At 37.4% G+C, this 26,219-nt stretch overlaps 1 protein-coding gene across 3 annotated transcripts in view; it reads right to left on the bottom strand.

Annotated features, from left to right (window-relative positions):
- The window catches only part of CACUL1 (CDK2 associated cullin domain 1), a 67,725-nt gene that overhangs the window by 6,871 nt on the left and 34,635 nt on the right, over window positions 1–26,219 (bottom strand). Inside the window, exons 4-7 of one of the 3 annotated variants that reach the window (XM_008685056.2) lie at window positions 16,334–16,429; window positions 14,184–14,286; window positions 8,320–8,409; window positions 5,426–5,564 (exon numbers count right to left, since the gene is read on the bottom strand). In XM_008685056.2, coding sequence (XP_008683278.2) covers window positions 5,426–5,564; window positions 8,320–8,409; window positions 14,184–14,286; window positions 16,334–16,429 — 428 coding nt within the window. Of the gene's footprint in view, window positions 1–5,425; window positions 5,565–8,071; window positions 8,410–14,183; window positions 14,287–16,333; window positions 16,430–26,219 lie in introns of those variants that run through there. The other 2 variants (XM_040623940.1, XM_040623939.1) reach the window with 2 other exon arrangements.

Genomic DNA, 26,219 nt, shown 5'->3' with positions numbered 1-26,219 from the left:
GCCACCCAATTACTCAGACCGAAATCCTAGCTCATTCTTGATTTCTTTTTTCCTCTCACTCCAGAGCACTCTGTAGCAAAACATAATCCAAACCAAACACTTTCCATCAACTCCATGGCTCCACTCCCAACCCATGCCACTCTCATCTCTCCCCTATGAAATCTGCAAGAGTCTTATTAGTCCAGACTAGAGCCAGAGCAATCCGTAAAAAGAGGAATAAGATCATTTCATGCCTCTGATTAAAGCCCTTTGGTGGCTTTCCATCACAGTTAAAAATCAATTCATATTCATTTTCCCAGTCCTGTGAGACATGGCTCTTGCCTACCTCCCCACCTTCATCTCCTACCTCTGTTCACTATATGTCGGTCATGCTGGCTTTCCTTCTTCCCTGAGACGTGCCAGCACATTCGTACTCTCCCTCTTCTTTGCCTGTAGCACTCTTGCCACCAGTTAGCCATGTGGCCCTTTCCTTATCACCTACATCCTCAATGGAATGTCTCCCCCTCCCAGTTAGCTGGACCAGCCCTCTCCACACATGCCCTGCTCACTCACTCACTCTCTATCCCATGCTCTGTCTCAGTTTCTTCACAGCACTTTTTATTATTTGAAATAATTTGCCTACATGTTTGTTATTTATCTCCCAACATTAGAGAATAAGCTCCATAAAAACAGGAACTTGTCTACCTAGTACCTAGAACAGTGCCTAGCAGAAAATAAATATTTGCTGAACTAACAAATCAGTGACTGATTCAGAAATGGGCTCTGCAGACAATGAAGACGCCAGCCCGAGTAAGTACCGCACGCTTCAGAGTGACCTAGATTAGGAGTTGCCCACTCCCTTTCCCCCGCGGTGCTCACGGCCAGGACAGAAACCTCTTGCTGGGCGAGGTGAGGGCTCTCAATGACCCGGCAGGAAGAGAAGATACCAAATAGCCTCTGAAGGGTTCTTCTCTCGTCTGGGCATTTAGAGAAAAAGATGCACAACATTTAGCATGAACTAGCCTCAGGCAGCCTACAGAACTCTCAACACCTGTGTCCTAACGCCACTTTTTAACGCCACGCCTCTCCTGTTAACACTATGCCTACAAAGCCAGTTGGTATCTTGTAGTATTATTTGCACTTACACATTATCTTATATGAGTACCGTTCACAGTGACATTCACCAAATATTCTGAAACAAATAAGTTAATGCTGATCAAAAAGGAAGACATAGGATTTTATATCCAGAACCTCAACTTCTATAGATAACCTTCATTCCCACCCCTGAAAGGTTAAATAAAAACTGAACGTGCAAAAACAATAGAAAAATATAGATGTGAAAACAACAGAAAGCACAGAGAGAGAATGCAGACGTGACCTACGCAAGAGACTGCCAAACATATCACCTAATGCCCCAAATCTGGAAAGCTATGGCTGCCCTCAAAACCAGACCCATTACTAAATGAAAAAGTGCCAATTCTAGAGCGACCCTCTCAGCGAAAAGATCAACAATACCCCTACAAGGTACCATTTTGTTCCAGGAATCCAAGTTAACAATTACTCTGCAAAATACTTGCCTTTAAAAGCTATCTGGTACAAGCTTTGAAGAGGCCCAATAGGCTGGTTTGAAAGAAAATGTTCCATCTGAGGGCATGCATGTTAGGTTCCCAAACAAGCTTCTCTCCATAATGTAATCTCAGGCACCAACCTGCCCTCAATTACCCTCCAGTAATCAATTCAATTACACAGATAACTGATAAAAACAAAATGCTGCTCTTAGCTTATATGTTATTCTAGCTTACAAATAAGTCTACTTCCATGTATCTAAAGACGCTGCACAGAAACGCCAGCTCAAATGAGAAACACCCATTGACTGCAACCAAGGATATACTGACAACACTCACATCACTTCAAAACACTCTGAAGACATTCTGAGCCATCTACGTCAAAGCTGGATGCTGCCTTTCAGGACTATACCACGTAAACGGAACACAGCCTTAAATGAAAAAGTTCGCAAAGCTGAACAGGAATCCTATGACTGGTTAGGCATAAACCATAAAATGACTGCTCAATCAGAACAGCCAGTAACAGAATTCTTGTTAGATAGCCTGGACTATATTCTCGAGGTTTTCTGCACCAGTGGACATCATTTCTTCCAAAACAATCCTAGTCAAATAATGATCAAAGGCAGCACGGCGCCTGGCAGGGCAGAATGTGGAAGGCCCACACACAAGAGCTGGAAGCACAGGCAGACTTTCTCTCAGCTGCTAAGTATATGACGGGTGCACATCCCTTCCGACGGGTCTGGGCCAGCTCCGCAGCAGACTGGAGGAAGTCCAAGACTGTCAGGTTGGGCAGGATCTACAATGTGCAAAGTACCCACCAGAATAATTTGTGAGGCAGACTTTAATTCTCATATTAATATATAATATGTTGTTAATTCTAGAAATGGCCTAATTTGGTTTGTACAACAGAACAGTTTAATCGTATCACCTCTTGGAATACTAACGTTTAAATTTCAGGCAGAAGTTGTATGAAAAAGTTCTGAGAGAAACAAAAATTCAAATTTACACAAAATCCAAGGTACTTCCCTGAATATGACCAACTTGGACTTGGCAGAAGGGTACCATGTTAGTCCTCCACGTACAAAGGCAATATTCCACGAGACTATTTATGGAGTCAGTTACTCACTCTTCCCAAGCAAATTTTAAGAGCTCCTATACACTATGCAGCCCTGCACCCTGTTCTCTTCTTTCATTTCCAAAATTAGGGTTAGGAAAATATCTCTGGTTGTGTTTACATAGTTCCACACACTGTTGTGGAAGGGAAGTTCAAGGTGTTCAGAGAAATCCACAAGCACTATCTTCATACATTGCTTCATAGAAATAAAAGTTTTCAGAAGCCTGTTTATTTTTTAAGGGCATCAATAAACTCACCTCTAAAATTAAAAGCAAACATTCAAATAAAACATGAACAAAAGCATAAAAGACTTCAATATTATGGTTAGCCTAGAGAAAACCATAAAAGGTAGACTCAGATTATTTTGCATTTACTTAAAAAATTTTAAGAAAAAACTTTTTTTTTTTTAAACATTTTATTTATTTATTTGACAGAGATAGAGACAGCCAGTGAGAGAGGGAACACAAGCAGGGGGAGTGGGAGAGGAAGAAACAGGCCCACAGCGGAGGAGCCTGATGTGGGGCTCAATCCCGCAACGCCGGGATCACGCCCTGAGCCGAAGGCAGACGCCTTAACCACTGTGCCACCCAGGCGCCCCAAGAAAAAACTTTTAACTGTAATTCAAAACCCATAAGCCATAAAGAAAAAACCTGATAAAACTTCTGCATGACTTAAAATAAAACAAAAAACCACCATAAGCAAAGTCAAAAACCAACTGCAAAAATTAACTGACTTATCTTGGGCAGAGAATCAATCTCTTCAACATAAAACAGCTCCTAGAATTCAAGGAAAAAGGGCTAACAAATACAAAAGTGAGCAAAGGGCATAAACAGGCCTTTTACAGGAGAAGAAATACAAACCTAATAGTATTCTCAGCCTTACTCTTAGTTAGACAAATGCAAATTAAAACAACTCCGAGTAATTATTTTTCACCTGCCAGACCAGTGAAAATCCAAAAGCCCAACAATGTACTCTACCAGCAAGGCCATGAAGAGGAACTTTTCAAACTGTGTGGGGTGGATATACAAAATGGCACAATCCCCCGTGAAGGGCAATTAGGCAATATTAATCAAAGCTACAACTGCATTTACTCTGGACGGAGAAATACCACTTGGGGGAATTTACTCTCCAGCTATACCTGCAAGAGGTACACAATTATGCATGTACAAGGGTATTCATCACAGCACTCTCTGCACAGCAAGACTGGAAATAATTGCAGTTGCCATCCACAGGGAACTGGTTAAATAAGTTCTATCCACACAACAGAATGGGTAAGGAAGGAGTAAAAGAACATATATTGTGTTTGCTTGTATCTGTATATTAAAAGAAGCACTGAAAGGAATCGTAAGGAATAAAATGGTCACCTAAAGGGGTAGGAATAGATGAGGAGACAAGTAGAAGCAAAACTTCTCAATGTGTACTTTTATATCATCTTGACTTTTGAACCACATGAATATAATAGCTCTTCAAAAATGACTATGTAAAATTACTATGGCATTAAATGGGCTCATTCTGTACATGAAAATAATACCGCTATTAGAAATACTGTAATTAATGTCAGAAAACACCTGACCACTGGACTTCAGGGAGAAAAATCAGCTGCCTACATTCCAGCATTTTCTATGGCCTTGCCTTCCCTTAACCTGACCCAAGAAAGTCAGGTTTACCAGACCTACCTACACAGCTTCCATCGGCTTTTCCTGTGCGAGCTGCCAGTGAGTGGGCAAATGACCAGTGGATTACTCAGTGCCCCCACTTCCACAGGGATACAGATGGCACCCGGACAAAAGGGGAATAAATACCAATGCATGAGGCTGCAAAGAACAGATTTTCTACTTTCTTTCCTAACCTGTGCTGAGACAGAGACAGTAAAATCTTGACCTCGGTCAAGACTGGTGTTCTGAGATTCAGCTTGGCCTCAGAACCTATAAAAGAGAATGTCCATCCCTAGCCCTAGTCAGGTAAGCGAGTCAATATTCAACCTACTATTTATGATCACAGCTATAACTCAGGGAGAAACCCAGGTGTCTTAACTTTCTGTAACTTTCTTCCTGTAATGTCAGGAATTCAAATAAGAGAAGATACGTAAAAGTGCTAAGTACAAAGTAAGGATCATGAAAACATAAGGCATTACTGCACCCTTCAATGACTTGATGATGCAACCAGGTATTTTCCTATAGTATAATCTATTTCGGTTGAAAATATGCACTTTGGAAGATTTTCTGGGATATAGCTAGGATCCTGAATTGCAAATTTTAGAAAAATCAGCCACAGGTATATATCAAAACCAAGCAAGGCAAATTTTCTGGACAGTATATAAAGAGATATCCTACTTTTTAAGAAGAAACAAGTCGAATTTAGGGCAAAAGTAAAAATACGAAAACCAGAATCGAAAAGCCGCTTTACTGGTTTAGTCATAAACTAGTTTGCTAGTTCAGTCATAAAAGTACATCATAACTCATCATAACATCTCACCGATGGTGAGAACAATGCAGAGGGTCACAACTGGAAGAGCGCTTATAGGCCTCCCACCGTCCGTGCCCCCCCAAAACGAGAGCGCCTTTCTTCCAAATCCATGTTTGGTGAAAGGCAGCTTCAGTAAAACCAAATACAGGCAGCTAACCCCTTGCCCCAGCAGCATCACCTTAACTGCTCGATGGCTGTTTCCCATTCTAAGAACCCCGGCCTCCCTCCCTTGCCAAGCCAAACTGGCCGAAGGAAATGGACATATTTTGTCAAAAAGGAAAAAACAAAAAAAAAACCTTGCCTCGTAAAACCATTCTGTATGAGTTCTCTTTGAAGTTTCTGATCTTCAGCAGCATATTCAGAAAGTTCAGATTCCACCGCCGGAGGAAGAATGTTTGGAATAAATTTAGAAAACAGAGTTGGAGCCATCTGAACCCACTCTGTGAGGGAAGGAAAAGATTCATTAAGGAAATCATAAAGACAAATTAAATGAAAAAGGGAAAGTTTTCTTTTGTTCACAGAAAGAATATATGTATTAAACCAAACTTAAAGTGGGGAAAAATTAGTGCAATCCCATTCTAATAAGGAATATACAAACAGGTTAAATGTCCTTTCTAAAAAGAATTTATGGTACAAAGAAAGCAGGTATTTTTACACTTTGCTGATAAACAAACACTCTCTTCCGCTTATTCTGTGAACACTAAATATAAATAACATCCACCTGTATCAAGGGCATGCTAAAACTAGCACTCCCCCTTCCTTGTCCTAATTTAGCACTGCTACCCCTTTTAGATTCTTTCAATCCTGCCCTTTCAAATTTTCCCTTTGGAAAACATCTCGGCTGTAGAGATCCAAAATCATAAAATGTCAACCTGTATTTAATCCAGTGAGCTCACTTTAAAAATTGTAATCTGAGTAGGTAATTTTAAATTTAAAAACAAACAAGCATGTTTGATGCTGTGTAATGCTGGGTTGATGGTAAGTAAAAAATGTCCAATAGGAGAATAGTTAAGTTAGATGTGACCAAAACAAAACAACAACAAAAAACAAGTAGCACAAAAACAACACCAGAGCCAATCCACTCATCTCTTGTATAAACTCATGACACAATGTTCTCAACAGGGTCCCTCCTTTCAGCTCAACTCAAATATATCTTTAGAGTCTCGGTACGGTGCCCTGGAGAACCACTGGATCCATCAGTGAGAGGTGGCAGGAGTCAAACTGATCTGCCATTTTAATCATTAAAATAAAGATGAAGAAATCAAAGAAAAATATGTGTATTAAATGAAGAAGGGCAGGGCAGGACAGCTGGCACTGTGCCTAAATTAAGCTTCTAAAGATCAGATGGAAAGACCAAAAATTCTAATAGTCACAGAACCTCTAAGCATTAGGGCCCAGGAATTTAGTTTAAAAAACTTCCTCGGGTGATTCGGATGTGTTCGTCATACAAAGATCACCACTTGAGAACCAGTGCAATGAACGTAACTTTTACACTTAAAATTCAACTTTTAAAATATTTTAACCTTAATCTGTCAGGTGAATAAAACTTCTTTAAAACAAACCAGGAACACAATGGGTACTGGCAAGACATGTAAATGTCAAAATATGTTTAATAGTATCTCAGAAAATGCCTAGGGCAGCAAAAGGTTAGTCTCTGATAAAATTCTCCTTTTCAAAAGGACAACTCTCAAATACAGAATTCTCCTCACAAGTCATATGAATCCTATTACAAGAGCTCAAACCTGGATAAAACAGCATTTGGATAAACATGTATCCATGAGTTTTTCTACCCTTAGTGATAGTTTTATTCTGCAATTTTGTTATTTATGATAAAAGCCAGAGCTGATAAAGCTGCCTACTTGGGAGACAGAATTTAGAAATGTATTAGACCGCACCTGGATGCCTTCCAAAATAAAAGAAAAAAATCATTCATAACCTCGCACTAGAAGAAAAATTCATGAGCCATTTTTATCACATTTAGTAAAATGAATACAAAACTGAAAAACTAGAAACATCAGTTTATTGGACATATGCAATAAAGTTTTTTTGCTACTTTATAGAAGTAATTACTAAGAATAACTTATTTATGAAGTTATAAAGAATAGAATAAGACCTGATGCAAATTTAAGTTAATATGACATCTGGATATTCTAGAAGACCCTAACTGCTTAAAGTAGCCTGGGAAAGAAGGTATTATGACATCACAGTCCACCCACAATACCACAGTTTTTAATTGGCTTCCATTTCAGCAAGCTAAATCCTGATGTATCTTTAAGCAAACAATCAAGCCCTCAATTAATTAAAATAACTGCTAGACCTAACTGGACAGTAATACAAACAGCTAATGTCAGCCATGCTTATTATCAGGTACTATGCTAAGCTCTTTATGCAATGTTTTATTTCATTTACCCTTAAATGACAAAAGAATTCCACAAATAAAGTACTGTCCAAAAAGCATCCCTTATGTTTCTAGACAGTTGCACAATGTTCTACCCTGAGAACTTCTGCAATCTCTCTACTACGGACTTTTAAAAAATTTGCTAGACAACTGAATGGCAAGTTTGAGGTTCTGGCTTACACACAGGAAGATATATACAAGAACATATTGGGAATTCCTTTAAATGCACAGTGGCTTTTTTATTCTAAGAGAGATACATTAAGATAATTTACAAACTATGCCTTTGAATATAGTGATCTTTGATTTTTGTTTCTGCTTTTCTGAGTATCTCTCTCCTCACAATATACTTATGAAATGACTGTAATTTTACCAACACGTCTAGATTCCCTGCAAGTTACAAAATAGGCCTAGGAAGATGGGCGTTGTGGATGTGTATGTCTATGCGTATCTGCAGTGTGGGGTACAGGTGAAGGAGAAACTCCACAACAAAAAAAGACAGATTAATACTAGACATGAGATTCAATTTTATCCAAAACGTCTGCTACAAATTATTTCTTGCATTTCCTAAACTAGTTGGTTTTCACCAGTACAGAAAGAATTCCAAATGTGAGTTGACATTTCACAATGATGAGTGTAGTATCTACTCAATTGTTTGGTTTTTTTTTTTTTGCTATAACAAATCCAAATACCATTAGGCCTCAAAAAACAGACAAACTCTGATCTCTTGGATAAGGCTAGAGGTGTCATAAACAAACAAATAAACAAGTCCAACCACAAAAGAAATGGTGGCTGTTTACCTGGTCTGAGAGTGTACAGGCCTTTCACAATATTTGCCATAGTTGAAGGTGTGACCTGAAATGGTGTTGACTGGGCTTCTAAAAGTAAAGCTGAGAGAAGAGGAGAAAATGGGTTATAAAAATGATAGAACACACTGATTGTCAAGGTTTCTCTATTATTATTTCTCCCAAAGACTAGAGGGCAAACAAGTGCAAGAAAAGAACAGCCCCAGAGGACAAACCAAGTCTATACACTAAAGATTTTTTTTAAAAAACCCAATGCAGTAGAGCTCAATCTAACAAGTAAATACGTGCAGGTCTGTTAAAACACTAATGGAGGTGATTCAATTCACGGAGGTTCTGAAAATAAGCTTTCCAAAAGCAGTAGTATTCACGGTACTTAGCGAGTGAGCTGAAAGTGCTTCCCATTAAGTTCATGAGTCAGAAGATTTACATTTGGAAAATAAAATGTTCTCTAACTCCCCCAACCATTCCTCTTTCCCCAAATCACATTTGAGGCTCTTGGGATTTTTCTGAAAGACACATTATTGGTAATTTTAGTAACTGCGAGCGGAGTCAGAAACTCACATTCCCACACGCTGCAGCTGCACGTACGTTTTCCTTACTAAACATACAGGCAAGAGACTGCCTGGCTCATCCTCACTTTCCTGACTCTCACAACCACACGTCCCCGACTGACTGTGCCAAGTCAGCTTTCTTTGAGGTTACCTTCTCCAACGAAAATTTTATTAGAACATTTTTAAATACATAGGAATAATTCCTCTAGATAACGTCATTAACAGATACGAATGTACTCCATCACTTTAGTGGATACAACAGATACCAATGATTCCAAACAGTTAACTTTTAATTTCTCTCTCAAAGACCACCTGCAATTTACTACCCCCCAAACCCACAAGACTTGGCATAATTTTATTCTAAGCCAGGCTTGTAAAGCTGTACAGCCTATGCCTTTTCAAAATTGAAAGCGCCTCCTCACTTGACCAGCAACGATCTGATACTTTTCAAACATAAAATGTGAGTTACATTTGAATTTATATGATAAAGGCCAGAGGTACACCATTCAAGTGTATCCTTCTGATTCTATCGGCAATGCACAGTGTAACTCTGAACGGCACAGATAAACTTTAAGGATGACAAATGTTAAGCACTGCAGAAAATCATGTTTTAGGATGTAATGTTTAAAAATGACAATTCTAAATTTTAGGTTCTGGGCGTCTCTTTAACGCAAGGTTATCTCTAATTTTTCAACATGTGCCCCACATGCAGGCTCTATTTCTATTCATTCATTTTCCTACTTTTTGACAATTGTTTTGGCCTTCATAAGTCTTGTTCCCACTAACTCTTCACGTTCGATCACACATTAATAATGTAGTCAAATATATACATTTGTAAATGAAGATATGATACATTCACAGATTAAATTATACATAAAATATATAAAAATTTGGGATGAATTAATGAAAAGAGTTACATTCAATAACAAACGACTACAGATTTGAGAAGGTGTAACCGTTCACTAAAATCCTCTCCACCTAAATTCTTTTTAGGAGAATGGTGCTTAAGAGATTTTTCTAGTTAGTCTCCTCTTTTAAGGAAAAAGAAGGAAATCTTGGGCTGGGGAGCAGGTTGAGACCGGGAAGAAAATATTTCTTGAGTACTTAACAGGTGCTAGGTACTTTACAGGTTTAATTCTTTTAAACTTTATTTAGGATTTATACTTTCTCCCAAGCTTAATTACCATCAACTTTTATTTTTTTTTAACAGATAAGGAAACTGAGGCTAAAAACAAAACAAAATTAAAAACTCTGGGTAATTCATCGGAAGTCATAGAGCTAGCAAGTGGCAGAGAGGTCTGAGAACCTGTGTTTCACTCTAAATTCTGCATTCTTTCTAGTTCACCATGCCACCACTGAAATGCAGATCTTATATGTAACAGGTCCTAATGAAGTTTTACCCTTAGTTAACAGTTTTCTCCCCAAAATTATGGAATTAAAAAACAAAACAAGAATCCTCCAACAAGTCCACTGATTGTTGATTTTAATTTAACAGTTTTAAAACTAGACTAGGGCCTTCCTGAACTTCTAGGACTAACCTCTTTCATTACAGTTTATGACACTGAAGTCTAGAGAGAACTTCAGTGCTGTCCTGAAAGTCACACAGCTTAGCAGCTGGACTGCAGCCGGAGCCCAGCTCCTCTACTCTTTCAGTTACTCCTCAGAGCTATGGCCTTACCTAACGGCTTCTCTCCTTTTTTAATTTGAAAAGTAATTCTTAAAATCAAAACTAAAATTAAAAATATTCTTAAACTACAAGGGCCTGAACTAAAAGACAAAACCTAAGAATAACTGATAATCATATAAATTTTTAAAGCCCTCTGTCAAAGTGAACTATAAATCTTCTACTGCAACTCAGCATAGTACATTTTCTCAATAAACTTCTACCATTAACCGGCCCGTTTTGTCATATTTGCTCAGAATCATCAATATAAAAATTCTACAGATAACCCTGGCTAAGGCAGATCCTAGTATTTCTGTTTTCAAAGTTTAATGCAAAGTAAAAATTTAATTCAAAGGTAAACAATTCTACTACCAGCCAAAAGTGGAAGCCATCTTATTTTATAAGCACATACGTATGGAGAGATGGTAGAAAATGACCTTTCTTTACAGTGAGAAGTCACTGTCTTCATTCATGAAACAATCGTTGAAACAGGGCATTTGAGTACCAGTTATTAGTTAGCAGAGGGGGTGTTCATCGGACTCTGCTGTGAAACAGGGCCCCTAAATTCTTTCAACAGGCCTCCCATGGAGAGGTGTGTCCACACCCACTTGCCTGGAATCTCGGCTCTGTAACTGCCTGCCCAACAAAACAAAGCAGAAGTGACACTGTGCCAATTTCCAGGCCCAGGACTTAAGAAACTGGCAGTTTTCATTTCCTTTATCTTGGGACACTCACTCTTAGTGGAAACACAAGAGAGGAAACTACAGCCACCACAACTTGCCAGGCATACGAGTGAGCCATCTTGAAAGTCCCCCAGCCCTGGGAGAATCACATCAGCCAATGCTGAGTGCAGCTGAGATAAAGTGCCTCACCAAGCCCTGCCCAAACTGCAGGTTTGTGAGCAAAATAGAAGACTTTATAAAAAGACTATGTTTTGGGGTGGCATAATAACCGTAATAATAAATGAAACACTATCATTTTCTTTTTTTATTTTTTTTAAAGATTTTATTTATTTATTTATTTGACAGCCAGCGAGAGAGGGAACACAAGCAGGGGGAGTGGGAGAGGAAGAAGCAGGCTCCTAGCGGAGGAGCCTGATGTGGGGCTTGATCCCAGAACGCCGGGATCACACCCTGAGCCGAAGGCAGACACTTAACGACTGCGCCACCCAGGCGCCCCGAAACACTAGCATTTTCAAATGTATCTAAAGCCACAGAAGGAAATTAAATGATTAGAATTTAGAATATAGACTTTGAGTGTAGTTATTTGTTTTGCTGAAGTGAGGGGGAAGTACAGGAAAATGTACAACTAGAGCCGAGAAATCAATTCTTCATAGCTCCGTTTTTCCAATTTAATTAATATTAACCTTTCTATGCCTCAATTTCCCCATCTGTAATGTGGAAGTAATGACTACTACATCTTAGGGTTATGAGAAATAAATGTTAGTATTTGTAAAGTATCTAGAACAGGTCCCACCACATAGTAAGCAGTGAGTGTATTTTTTAAAAATCTTTTTGATGACCATCCACACCGCATTAATAAACACTTACAGTGTCCCTTGTTGTTACAGAGCCCAAACCATTAGGTGCTCACTTAGTCTGAATCCCTTACTCTAAGCACAATGCCTGCTAATTGCTCAATATGTGATAAGCTCGTTTTATTCAATTTACAAAAGCTTTGGGGTGCTTGGGTCGCTCAGCTGGTTAAGTGTCCAACTCTTGATCTCAGCTCTGGTCTTGATCTTGGGGTCATGAGTTCAAGCCCTGTGTCGGGCTCCACACTGGGAGTGGAGCTTACTTTAATTAAAAAAAAAAAAAAAAAAAGCTTAAGGAACTTTAGTTTATTTGGAAAAGCAAGGTGTATAGTTTGAATGAAAATCAAGCTATATAATAAACGAGAGGAAGATTATTACTTTTTTTGAAAAATAAAGTACAAATTACTTGAAGGTTTAACAGAAAAAGACTCATTTTTTTCCTGACTTCATGTCTTTATGTGGAGAGGCCTTTATGTGGAGACACTTCCCAGGGTATGATCTTGTAAAATACCATGAATCTATGGAAAGCTCAAACAGATCAGAAGAGAGATTTCTCTCACCAGATCTGGATGACTGTATTTTCTTTGAATATTCTCTTTGCATATGCCCAATAAAATTGATTTCCAAATTAATGACAAGTATAAAAACATATTCACAGAGTAAATAAGCTTTTCTACAAAATGGTAGCGTTTCTCTAAAGAATTTTAACAGGAAAGACTTCAAAATGTTGTGTTCTATTTTACAATGAAAGCAAAAACAATGTCTCTGAAGTGGTTATAAGGGCTGGAATGTCTTATGAGACTATGTTTAAAGACGTTTATAAACCTCTATCCAGCTTTAAAAAAAAAAAAAAAAAGGTCGTGCTCCCAAGATTTTGGTCTCTATTCTGATTCTAAAATCTGTTGGGGGGGGGGCGCCTGGGTGGCGCAGTTGTTAAGCGTCTGCCTTTGGCTCAGGGCGTGATCCCGGCGTTCTGGGATCGAGCCCCACATCGGGCTCCCTGCTCCCCTGGGAGCCTGCTTCTTCCTCTCCCACTCCCCCTGCTTGTGTTCCCTCTCTCGCTGGCTGTCTCTCTGTCAAATGAATAAATAAAATCTTTTAAAAAAAATAAAAATAAAAATAAAAATAAATAAAATCTGTTGGGAACATAAAAATGAAACCAATATTACCTTAATCTACCATATTATTTGAAAATCTGGCCTTTCTAAAATAAACTGGCCCATTGTTTAACAATTCATTCTCTTAATTCTCTTAATTTAAACTCAAAAAAGTTTATGGTCAAGCTTAGAACAATTCTTCTGTAAATACTGGTAAAAGTTCACTGTGGTAGAAAAACTAATTATGACAGTTAGAAAAGCAAAAAATACATACTATAAATCCAAGTATGTGCCAAATTCTAAAAATTGACTTCAATGATATACCACATGAAATATGAACTTTTAAAAGATGCTGAGACATCAGGTTGTAGGGACCTCCTAAACCCCACTTAGAGAGGTATACTCTTTTAGGAAAGGTAGGATAAGACGCCACCTACTGTGAGGGGGCAGGGGGCCCAAGAATAGGGGGAGAGAAAAACTAACTGAACTTGGCGCTTTGATTTGCTTACTTACTAATCTACATTACCAAGTTAAACCTTTTATAAATCCCAATTCATAGAAGAAAAAACTGAGAAGATTGCATAAATTCTAGTTAATAAATGACTAGACTAGACTAGAGAAGGGATTTTACACCAAAGAGTAAAACTCAGAGAGAATTCTGTGCTACCAATCCAAAGATACAACACTGTGCTCCTTCTAGAATTACCAGTAACGAAGTTAGGGTGAACCCCTTACTAATATTTCCCCCATTGTCAGGGAGGAAAAAAGGTAAGTATCAGGCCAGATACAAAGGCACTGGTCCAATGACCTGGCTAAGCTGCTCCCAGATCTCTTGGGGACTTCAAGTCACATTTTCAATTCCTCCAGGTCTCTCTCTATAGAACCGGACTTGTAACAAACACTTCTCGCTATATGATTCGGATGTCAACACTGGCTGTATAAGCCAATGCTCTCTGATCAAAAATCAAAAGCTCATTGCTAGTGTTCTCATCCCTGTAAGTTGAATTACTTACGCATTAGGCTGTAAATGTGCTTTTCTGCAACATGTTCCGTAAACAGCTTTATAAGGTCATCTTTTAGGTCTCTGTTAAGCTTGGTTTCGATGTAAAACTTATTCTGAAAAAGAAAATTGTTTTTAGTGCCTCAATTAGGGGGAAATGATTTGTCTAATGAGCTGAAGCACCAAAAACTCAATTATTTTAGGAAACAATTAATAAAGGTATCAATTAAAACATAAAAACCCAACATCAAACACCAAAAGCCCAGCTACTATTAGTTATTTGTCTTTCTGGCATGGGCTTAAAGCACATAAAGATAAAGTGTCATGAACCATACACCTCCAAAAGAACACAGGAAGACATTCAACATTAACTAAACAGAAATGTAGAGACAAATGGACCACACTGTGTAACAGGCACATATTACGCCCTTTAAGAATACTGTATCACCATCAAAAGGCAACAACAGGAAACACTAATAAAAGGTACCCCATTTATTAATGATCTAGGCTGAGAGCAGGCAGTGGACATGCACTGGCTGACTCCCCAACATATAATCCACTTCACTGATAGCTAAGTTATTCAGCTTATGCCATTCTTGGGAATGGTCTCTGGTTCAAAGACAGATACGTGACCCTACATACAGCAATCAGATTGAGAGAAGCCTAGGCTTCAGTGCAAAGTCATAACTCATCTTATGACCATGAGAACAAGATGAAACAGATGCTGTGTACATCAAGGAGACAAGAAAAAAACCTGAGTCCCTGGTAACACTACTGAACCATGGGATTCAACCAACCCTAGAGACTGCCTTATTTGCTTGTTTTATTACAAGAGATTAATACTTTTCCTTATTTACTTAAATCACTTTGAATCAGGTGTTCTGGTTTTTGTAGCCAAAAGCATCATGATTAGAATGACTGGCAGGTCAAACAAGACTGAATTTGTTCATGTTTAAATGTTAACTCAGTGTATAGGTGTGGAAAATAAAAACAGGAATGTTAACAAGTTGCTCACTGATTTTCTTAATTCTTAAACAGCAGATTATGAAAATTATAAAAAATAACATGCACATGGTAACAAAATAAAACTAGTCTCCCACAGCAGACCCTCTGCCGCATTCCCAAAGGCCCCATTCAACTGGGAAAACTTTTTTAAGTTCTTTCTAAAATGCTCCTTGCATATATATGGATAGATGATAGATAGATAGATAGATAGATAGATAGATAGATAGATAGATAGGCTTTTTTCCCCCAATAAAGGAAAAAACACTGGCTGTGATGAAATATCACATACTGCTTTGCTTTTTGCTTTTTCACCTAATGTATCTGGGGAAGATTTCTCTCTAAATGTATATACATGTCATTACCTTAAACTGCTTATTTTTCTACTGTAAACATCTTCCCTCAAATTAAGTAACAGTCCTCTGCTGATAATACTGATTTCTCTCAACGTTCTGTTTTGTTTCTTCAGTAAAGTATATTTTATGGAGAATAAATCATTTTGAAGATTAGTATTCCACATACAGCAATCTTTATGCTACAGAATGTAAGATCAACCCAAACATCCCGTTCTCTACTCTAACAAACAATGAGGAATTGGGATAATGGTTGCTAAGGGCCCCTGCCTTCAACAGGAACACCAACATTAAGATTCTATAATTTTATATATTTAGGAGAGAGAAGGGGCTAATCAACGAAGTCTATAGACTACAAATTATACTCGTGGCATAATTCTCCAAATGAAAGGGATCACATCACCATAATGGAAGAAAATTTTATTATTCTACTTTTTTTATGGAATGACTTACTTGGCATTTATCATATACATGTTTTTGGATAGATGTCTTAACTCCCCACTTTCTCAGGAAACCTTTCTTATAGGTCTTTATTTTCCAAGCACAGTATCTTCTATATAGCAGAAATAAAATAAATGCTGAGTACTGATTATTAATGCCTAATTGTCTATTCAGCAGTGCTACTTATGGAATTTTTAAGCAGTAAAAGGGTAAACAATTCTATGTCAACACAATCAAACATTACTAAAATAAATTTCCCTTTCTAACATAATACATAGCAAAAGGTAAAGAGAACATGCTTAACTGCATCTATCTGTACTTAGACCAATAAACAGATATTTGGAAAGGGAAAACAGCTCTAACTTACCATATATATGAAAAGAGGCACAATGCTCTGCAATGCTCCCATATACTGTCCAAGAGCTATATTAAATCTTTCAATATAGAGATCTGGAGGGCTGGCCTGTGAGAAAGAACATTAAATGTGATCATTCCGGGACCAAGTTAAAGACCTTTTATCCACCACAATCTAAAATGCAAACAGACTCAGAAGTCCAAGTCAAGATTCATTCTTTCAAAGATTTTATTTGAGAGAAAGAGAGAGAGAGAATGGGAGGTGGGGACGGGCAGAGGGAGGGAGAGAGAGAGAGAGAGAGAGAGAGAGAGCAGCAGACTCCCCGCTGAGCAGGAAGCCCAATGCAGGGCCTGATCCCAGGATCAGAGATCATGACCTGAGCTCAAGGCAGACACAATCGACTGAACCACCCAAGCGCCCCCCAAGTCAAAATTCATATTGAAATTTACAATAAAGAAAAGGACAGGCTTATATCCTGAAGGTTAAGACTTTTATATTTGTTCCAAAATCTGCTATGCAAAACTGAGATTTAGTTTAGCTGTCTTTAAAAACCGTGTTAACTTTACTATGTTAGCTAAAAGGCTTGCTCAATTAATGAGTAAAAAGTTGCATTCACAAGTTGTGTTTATTAAGATAAATGAGTTTAAAAATTATCCCTGAACTATGTGGACATTTCCCATAGGAACCAAACCATATTTGAGCCTAGAATAAAAAGAAAAAGAGAAAAAACTCAGAGAAATGTTACAGGCTTAACATACTATTAGAATGGCTGTTGAATTTTAACAATTACCTTAGGCACAGTAATATTCTGACTTCTATACCAACTTGGCTGTAAACCACTTCTATAGCTAACCAATTAGCTACAAAGCAGAGACTTAAATGGTCCATATACATCTGCAACTCTGGAGAGCAATAAAATAAACATAATACATGCCTGGCTTTTAACTCATTATTACCAAAATACCAAGTCATAAAGCCATCAAAGGAAACACTTCCAATTTTACTGCATGTTATGGGCTAAATTATGTGTCCCCCTTCCCAAATTCGTCTGTTGAAGCCCAAACCAGTGTGGCTGTATTTGGAGTAAGGAAGCAATTAGGCTACATGAGGTCATAAACATGGAGCCCTGATCCTTTAGGATTAGTGTCATAAGAAAAGCCACCAAGGAGCTGGCTCTCCCTCCCCCTCTCTTCCTCTCTCTTTCCCTCTAGCCTATCTCACCCCCCAGAACACTCAGAGAAAAGGCCCTGTGAGCATACAGCAAGCCCGTAGCTATCTACAAGCCAGGAAGAGAATTCTCATCAGAAACCAAATCAGCTACTACCTTAATCTCAGACCCCCCAGCCTCAAGAACAGGGAGAAGTAAATATCTGTTATTTAAACCACCCAGCGTCTGTGGCATTGTGTTACGGCAGCCCCAGCAGACTAAGGCGCTGTGTTTTATGAAAGTATATTCATCTACTGTTTCATTTTATTTTCTAAAGCTAAATTAATTAGGTATCATTTTAATATTGAAGAAACGCACAAATGGGCAAGTCACTTGTCTGAAATTAAGAGTGTTAAAAGAGGATAGATCCAGGTTCCAGCTAAGAATTCATTCCAGGGACAGACAGTTGGGGAGATGGGCATGGCACAAATCATCATGCAAACAAAAGTGACTCCAACCCATGGCAGTCTCATTACCTGACAACCATACCCTGGTACAGAAAGTCTTGCTTTCAAACAAGGAAAACAAGGAAATGCCACACTGAAAGATTCCAAAATATTAAACTTCAACAATGAAATTATAAAACCACTTCAGCTTAGCTGTTTTAGAAATGTCCAAATGTTCCAATACTATTTTTAAAATAAGATTTCATTTCTATTTTTTTCAGTTCTACTTAGATGTTAGAATAACATGTAGTGAACTGTCCTTACTTCTAACTCATCTTCCATGACTGCATATTTAGAGATTTGGGACATACTATGTCCTTTTCTTACACTTATTTTTCTTAGTCTTCCTAATTAACCTGCAAACCAAATGTTATTCCCATTCTGCATATGAAGCCACTAGGGCTCAGAAAGAGTCACTTACGTGTAGTCCCATAGTGAATAAGTGCAAGAACAACGACTCAAACCTTAGTCAATCTGAGTCCTTCCATCAATTTACATTACATCCCTCTCACATCCTGTTCTTCTCACACGCAGCCCAGCACAGCACTCCCACGGCACTACTAACACTTCGGTGTGCTGTTTTAGACCTCCTCGAATCTTTTCTTCCTGAATGCCTTTATCACCACCCCCTAATCAGTCACTCTGGCTAACTTCTATGCACTGTTCAAGATTTGTGTCACTTCCTCAAAACCGTCTGAGACATATGGCCCTCTGATAGAGCACCGTTCCACTTCTTCACTTTTCCCACTAGGTGGCCTCTGCCACTAAACTTCAAGCCCCTGGAGGGCAAGACCTGTGTCTTGTCTTTATGACACCTCCACGGCTGACCGCAAAACCTGCAAGACAGTATGCAGAGATAAATGTGTTTTTTTGCAAGGACAGTCTTGCTTAAATCTAAATTTGCTTAAATCTAAATCTACCCTAGACTCATTTCCATATAAACTGCTTTCTTATGATCTAACAAGGCTTTATTGACATAAGCAATTCATTTTGCCCTCTGAATTTCAATTTCCATAAACATAAAATAGGAAAAATACTAATTGTGCTACTTCCAAGATGTGCCAACAATCAAAGAAAATAATATGTGTATGCTCTGAAAAATGTCAGACATTATAAATACACATGCAACTAGTGAGGATAAGTAAACTCCTTCATGAATTAACTATTTGTCTAATACTTAGAAAAACCCATTAACATAAAGGCAGTCTTTGTTAACTAAAGAAATTGGGGGAAATGGTTCTACATTATGGGCAAACTTTTAACTATAACGAATGGGCAGAATCACATGTAATATCTTTTTCTAAACTGCTGCAAAGAGCCCTGGAAATGATATTTCAGCATGCAAAGAAATACATTTTAGAAGTATTATATGAGAAAAAGAAAACCTGAAGTTTTTGCATTAAAATAATTTTCCCTTTTCATAAAAGGACACTTTTATCTATTCAAAAGTTAAAAGTACAAACACTGATCACAATGCACACTTAATAGCAGAGAGAATAAATAAAACTGAATTCCTTATTCTTTTCAAGAATTCCCAAAGCCTCAAAGGTTAGGAGTATTAAAAAGCACTTTTTGTACTAAATCAAATGTCAGAACATTTATTTAGCTTTTTAGTTGCACATTTCATGCAGCACTTATTCAAAACCTTTTAAATGACAGGACTATAAATTATAACAGTCTTCTAAAATAAATCCAATCTCCTTATGAGGAACTAGAAATAACTGCCATTAAAAAAAAATAACAAATTGTTCCTGCTTGAACGTAAGTTCAGTATACCTTGGGCCCCATTGGGGAAATTGCTACCTATTTGATTTATATTATTTCAACATGAATGTATTTGGCTTGGACATTAAATGAAGTTTTTTACCCTAAAATAAGCAAGTTTTGTTTTCTTCTCAAAAAAAGAAAAAGAAAAGAAAAAGCAAGCTGCCAGAAAAAATAACTATTGCTCCAAACTTGCTCCAACTTTTCAAAACAGTGCCAGATTCCCTGAAATTTGTAACACAGCTGGTAGGAATGCTTCAATTTCTTCTGCTTTTTTTTTTTTTTTAATGAGTAATGCATTCATCTGGTTTAAAATTCAAATGCATTCAAAAGGAAGTAAAGAGTTTACCTTTATTCTTCCTCTCTGAACCAATACTTCATTCCTTTATATCCTTCCAGAAGAATTTTACATACATACATGAAAATAAGTATCCCATTTATATCCCTTTCCACACAAATGCTAACAGAAAACCGCATCAGTCTGTACTTCTCCTAACAACATATCTTGGGAAAACTTTTATTCTAGTGGTTCTCAAACATTTTGGTCTCAGGACCTCTTTACAACCTTAAAAATAATTGAAGATTCCAAAAAGCTTTTGTTTATTAGGGTTATATCTATCAATATTTACCATATTAGAAATTAAAGCTGGGTTTTAAAATATGTATTAATTTATTCTAAAATGACAATAATAAAGTCTACATCTTAACATTTGATGCTAAAATATATTTTATATTATAAACCAGTTAAATGTAAATAACTGTTTTCCCCAAAAAGGTAAGAAAAATGGCATTGTTTTCACATTTATGCAAGTCTCTTTAGCATCTGCCTTAACAGAAGACTGACAGATTCTCTTATCTGCTGCTGTATGCAGTCAGCTGTCACGTGCTCTTTTGGTTGAAGTAAATGAAGAAAATCTAGCCTCACACAGATACGCAGGCAGAAAAGGAAGGTGTATTTTAATATTCTTTTCAGAAAGTTGTGGATATTTTTCTCTGAAACCTGACAAATTTCTTAAAGGTTAGCTGCAACAGGAAATCTGAAACTGTCAATGAACTCTCTGTACTCTATTACATTAAAACCCATTGGTCTATCTTCTACTTTGAATGGATCTTTTAATACATACATTTTATAACATCAGAAATTCGTCTTTTGTAAAATACTGAGTTGCCTACATCTTCCACATGTTGACGCATTTCACTACACATCAAAAAGAAAAAATTACATTTGTTACTCTCACCACCTAGTTCATCACAAGAGTCTTCTTAAGTACTGGGAAGCCACTGAGGTCATGGTAGTAGATCCAGGCTTTCCAAATTCTAATTTTCACTTCAAAGCTCGAACTTTACCACTGGCAACAAACACTGTCAGCTGCTTTCCTTGAAGCGACACACTTCATCTTTGAGAAAATGTCGAATACCAAAGTCAAGTTAAATAACCACTGTTTGTCAGTCGGTCATTCTTTCAAATAAAAACAGTGTTCTATAGGAAAAAAACACCCCACCCACTTTAGCTCAAAACTCATACAACCACACAAATGCTTTTTCTTTAAACAATCACTGTACTTTGGTATGTAACTTCCCATTTCTTCACACAGAATATTTTTTAAAGTATATCGAAAGTCACAGTAAAATTATGAAACAAAAAGAAAAATCTTTGCTGTTTTATCTAGGATATTCTTAAGTGAAATGCTTTTGTTTTCTACTGTAAATGGGTGGAAGTGAAAATCTGAGCAAAGGCATCAACAGTTTGCCCACCAATACTTGTAAACCATCAGAACAAATATCAACACACGGAAAAGGGCAAATAACATCTTAGGAGTACTAGAAAAAGTTTCAATTTTGCAGACCCCCTGAAAGGATTTCAGGGACCCTTGAGGTCCTCAAGCCACACTTTAAGAAATCTGTTCCTCTAAGTACAATGTTTGAATGTACTATGATCTAGGTCAGTACTGCCCAACAGAACTTTCTGTGATGATAGAAAAGTCCTCTATCTGCACTGTCCAATATAGTAACCACTAGCCATATAGGTCTACTTAGCACTTAAAATGTATTTAATGAAACTAAGGAACCAAGTTTTTATTTCATTTTCATTTCAATAGTTGCATGTGGTTAGTGGCTACCAAAATGGACACCACAGATGCAAAATACGAACGAGTTCCACAATTTCATACTTCTATCCCTCCTCTTCCTCCTCGGCCCCCACCCCACCAAAATGAAACATGGAACATTTTTCAGAATATGTGCTCTTATGTTCACAAAAACATTGTCTGTCTTCAAATAAAGAATGACTTTTGCATGTTAAAATGAAACAGGGAAGACAGGATGGGAAGGTAGAGTAAAAAACACTAACAAGGCCACTAACCTGTATCTTTACAGAAGTAATACATGTTTACTGAAATTTTAAAAAATAAAAAATGCCATTATAGAAAAATAACCACTACCAACATTGGTAGATAACTACCCATTAATGTTTTGTTCTGTTCTTGTGTGTATGTGTGTGTGCACGTTTTAACAAACAGGAATTATATTATTTTATAATCTGCTTTTACCACCCAGCTATGGATCATCAGCATCCGCCAGGTCAAATACATTTCTACAACATAATGACCATCTGGACACACCATTGTCTATTTTATCTGCCCTTCTTCACGAGATACTTAAGCTATGCTTAACTGTGCATATTATCTAGGTCCGCATGGATCCTCTAATTCAGATTAGGATTTGAGTGCTGCAAATGTGTTGAGTGGCTTCAGCAATAATCTTATATTTAAACATAAAATTGCCACCACCCCTTGCTTAAGAGAGACCAGGTTCAGGAACAATGGTGCATTTCCACAGGCCAGTGAATCTCAAAGAATACTGTTCTCCAAATCATCTGAAGGGCTTGTTAATGACGCAGATTCCTTTGCCACACTCCAAAGTCCTGACTCAGAAACTTTCCAGAAGTGTATATTTTTAATGAGAACTTCAGGGGAATCTTTAAAGAGTCAGTGCAGCAGCCATTTAACATTTAGAAAACTCAAGCGTAGACCAGTTCAAAGGAAAAGAAGTTTCATGGGAAGAAGTCTAGAGGATTCAAGAGAGGGCTCAGCAGTAATTACCGATGCAACACAAGACGTGACTTACTGCAGGCCAACAGCGACAATTTAGCTGCACTATACTGAAATTCGTAAAAATATGATACGCTAACATTTTGACTCTATGTGAATTCTTCCTTTAAATTTAACAGCTTCTTGACTGCTGTCAAATTCAGCGCTTATAAAGTTATTCAAATGTAACAGTGAAGTTCCATATCCACTTGAAAATCCAGAAAGCTGCTAGAGAACATAGACCCACCCTGGTAGCAATAACAAAAAAAACTAGCTAGACTACATAATTCTCCAAGCTCATCAGAGACCTCAGGGCTCTGTGTTTTACAGCTGCCCTGTCCAACCAGGTGAAATGAATTCCAAAGAGTGAGCAGCTCTGGGGCTCCTGTCTGGCTCAGTTGGTAGAGCATGTGATTCTTGGTCTTGGGGTCATGCATTCAAGCCATTTGGGTGTAGAGATTACTTTAAAAAAAAAATCTTAAAAAAAAAAATAAATAAAAAGTGACCAGTTCTTCTAAGGAAAGAACAGACACATAAACAGTTTCTCCATCGGTGATGGCAGCCATAAGAGCTGGTAAGAAAACAACAGAAGCTGTGACCAGTCAGTAAGGCCAAGTGTAAACTAAGTACAGAATCCCTGGCAGTCTCAACACAAGGACAGTCCACACCTCCCGTTCCTTTATAGAAGTTTTCACTGGCTCTTTGCAAGTAAACTGAATTAAAAGTCCATCCTCTGTGATCCTGGATTCCTTTAGCTTATCCACGTAACAGTGACTAAGCTAGGTGACACAGCGGTTACAAAAGGTTCAAGGATTACTTAATAGAGGAAAATATCTAAAGAAGTCAGGTGGAGTAGGATGACTTCTCACTTTCCTACACACCTCACCACTTTTAACATGTAGCAAAAATTACCACTTACCCTTGTGTGCTTTTTTTTTAAAGGAAACTTTTTCCTTATCTTTTCCAATGCAAGTACAAAACTCTTGTCTCAAAACAAAAAGTTTATTTTGAAAAGACTACAACTCATAGTGCACTCTGTACACTGTGATGACAAACAACTGCAAATAACTACTCATTATTTAAGTGATTTGACTCTCTTGCTCATCGCAAATTCCATTTTCAAGATGCTGTTCTAACTCAAACAAGTAGATGGTTCTAGTAATCTCAAGCATATGCTTTTTATCAACTACTAAGTGTTTTATTGGATCTCTCTTTAGGTCTGGCACTATGTTAAGCCCAATGAGGACATACAAAAAGAAAACACAGTCCCTATCTCGAAAAAATGATAGTGAACTTATTAAATTATGGTCTGCTGAGGGTTACAGTGTCTCATTGGCAAATTCTGTGAGGTAAGTACAACTCTGCTGTAACAATTACTTTATGTTTTAGCTTGGATTTAAAAAAACAGATCTCCAAATAACATATTCAGAAAAAAATTCAGCAGAATACACATATGAAGAGCTACCTACCAGTTGGCAATGACATTTATTTTACTTGAAATCCATGTAGGGATACATAGGCAATTTTCTTATTATCTAAAATCATCCTCATTCGGCAAGGAGTGAATAGCATATTTGGGGGAATGAAAGTTTTTCTAAAAACACACTTTGTAGTTCAATAGATATAGAAATTACAGTCTTTAAAAATATATATAAATATACAATGACCACATGCAAGACCACCAGTTGAGTTATGCTGCCACCCACCGGACAGAACATAAACAGCAAAGCAAACCTTGCTCTGATTTTAAAAACCAAGAGAATGTGGCTCAGTTTGTTGACAGTTTGGTAGTGCTTTTATATGTAATCTGGTGTCCGTGAAGAGCGAAACAAAGTTATGTTGATTAATAATGGTTTCGTTTCTACTAAATTCCATTATTACTAATAGGTTTGAGAGTCAATTATATTTACCTCAGCCAAGATGAATTAAACTCAAAAGATACCAAAACTACTGTACTCTTATTAAAATAAATGGTTAAAATGTAATTAGTTGACAAATAGTCATTTAAACCATTCCAAATTCAGCCCTATTGGGAGAATAAAAACTGCAACATTTTTCTTCTCCACCTCTGTGTTTGTGGTCTCTCCAGGAGACCTGAACTCAGGTTAGGATTATCAGTGGTTTTCCTAACGCTTTAACGTTACCGGCCTGGCCTGGAACCAAGTCTGCTTAAACACTCTGTACATGTTATGTTACATAACGTACAGCGTAAGTTCCAAATCACTGACAAACTGCTGAAGGACACACTTGTTAATGCGTTACTGGCTATAAACTAGCAGATCAAAACATCGAAACAGTTTTTATGTAGTAAAAGTGAAAATATACTCCTGACAGGATAAAGTGCATTAATACATAAATTTATCAACATTACATGGGGGAAAGTGCCTCACGATTACTCTAATGGATTCTGGATTCAGACGTACACAAAAATAATCAAAATATGGAAGTGTCACTTAAAGACAGTTTTAAGAGTAAAGAATGTTATATCCATTAAACTCAATTATCCAAATGGTGGGGCAAAAAGGATATTCTAAATATTGTCAATTCAAATACTTTTTGTGTCAGTCAAAAAATAACTCCCAAAATCTCAGTGATTTAAAATAACAAAGTATGGATAAATAAAATGTAGTACAATGGAATGTTATTCGGCCATAAAAAAAATGAAGCATTAATCATGATACAAACATGAATGGACCTTGAAAATATTATAAATTAATTAAGCCAGACACCAAAGGTCACATATTGTCTAATTTCATTTCTATGAAATGTCCAGAAGAGCCAAATCCACAGAGACACAAAGTAGATTGGTGGTTGCCAGTGGCTAAGAGAAGGGGAGGATAGGGAATTACTGCCAGTGACGACTGGCTTGCTTTCTCGTATAACTAAAATGTCCTGAAATTAGCAGTGATGGCTGCACAGCTCTGTGACTACGCTAAAAACCAATGAGTTTGTACACTTTAAAAAAGGTGAATGTTTGAGTATGTGACTGTACCTCAAAAAAAATTTTTTTAATGGGTTAAAAATCAAGAAAGAAAAATACATAGCAAAGCTTTCTCAGGTTATGGGCCCATCTTGAAAGTCTGCCCCATGTCATACTTACCCAGGGACCCAGGATAAAAGAGCCTCTACCATCTACCACCATTCCCTTGGCAGGCAAAGGGAAACATGGAAAATTGTACAGCTATCTTAAGGGCTTCATATCTTTGGGTACACACTTCACCATACACACCTCACCTGAATTCACAATTCACAGGCCAAAGTGAGTCACTTGGCTAAGTCTAATTTCAATGGGATAGAGATGCACACTCTTAACCATGTATCAAAAAGTAAGAGAAATGCAAACATTTCGTCAGTAGCACTATGACCAGCACCTTTATCTAATGAGTACTTAA

The sequence above is a fragment of the Ursus maritimus genome, unplaced genomic scaffold (genome assembly GCF_017311325.1).
Source record: "Ursus maritimus isolate PB19 unplaced genomic scaffold, ASM1731132v1 scaffold_7, whole genome shotgun sequence".
NCBI classification, from domain to species: domain Eukaryota; kingdom Metazoa; phylum Chordata; class Mammalia; order Carnivora; family Ursidae; genus Ursus; species Ursus maritimus.
This window is presented reverse-complemented; position numbering and strand designations above follow the sequence as displayed.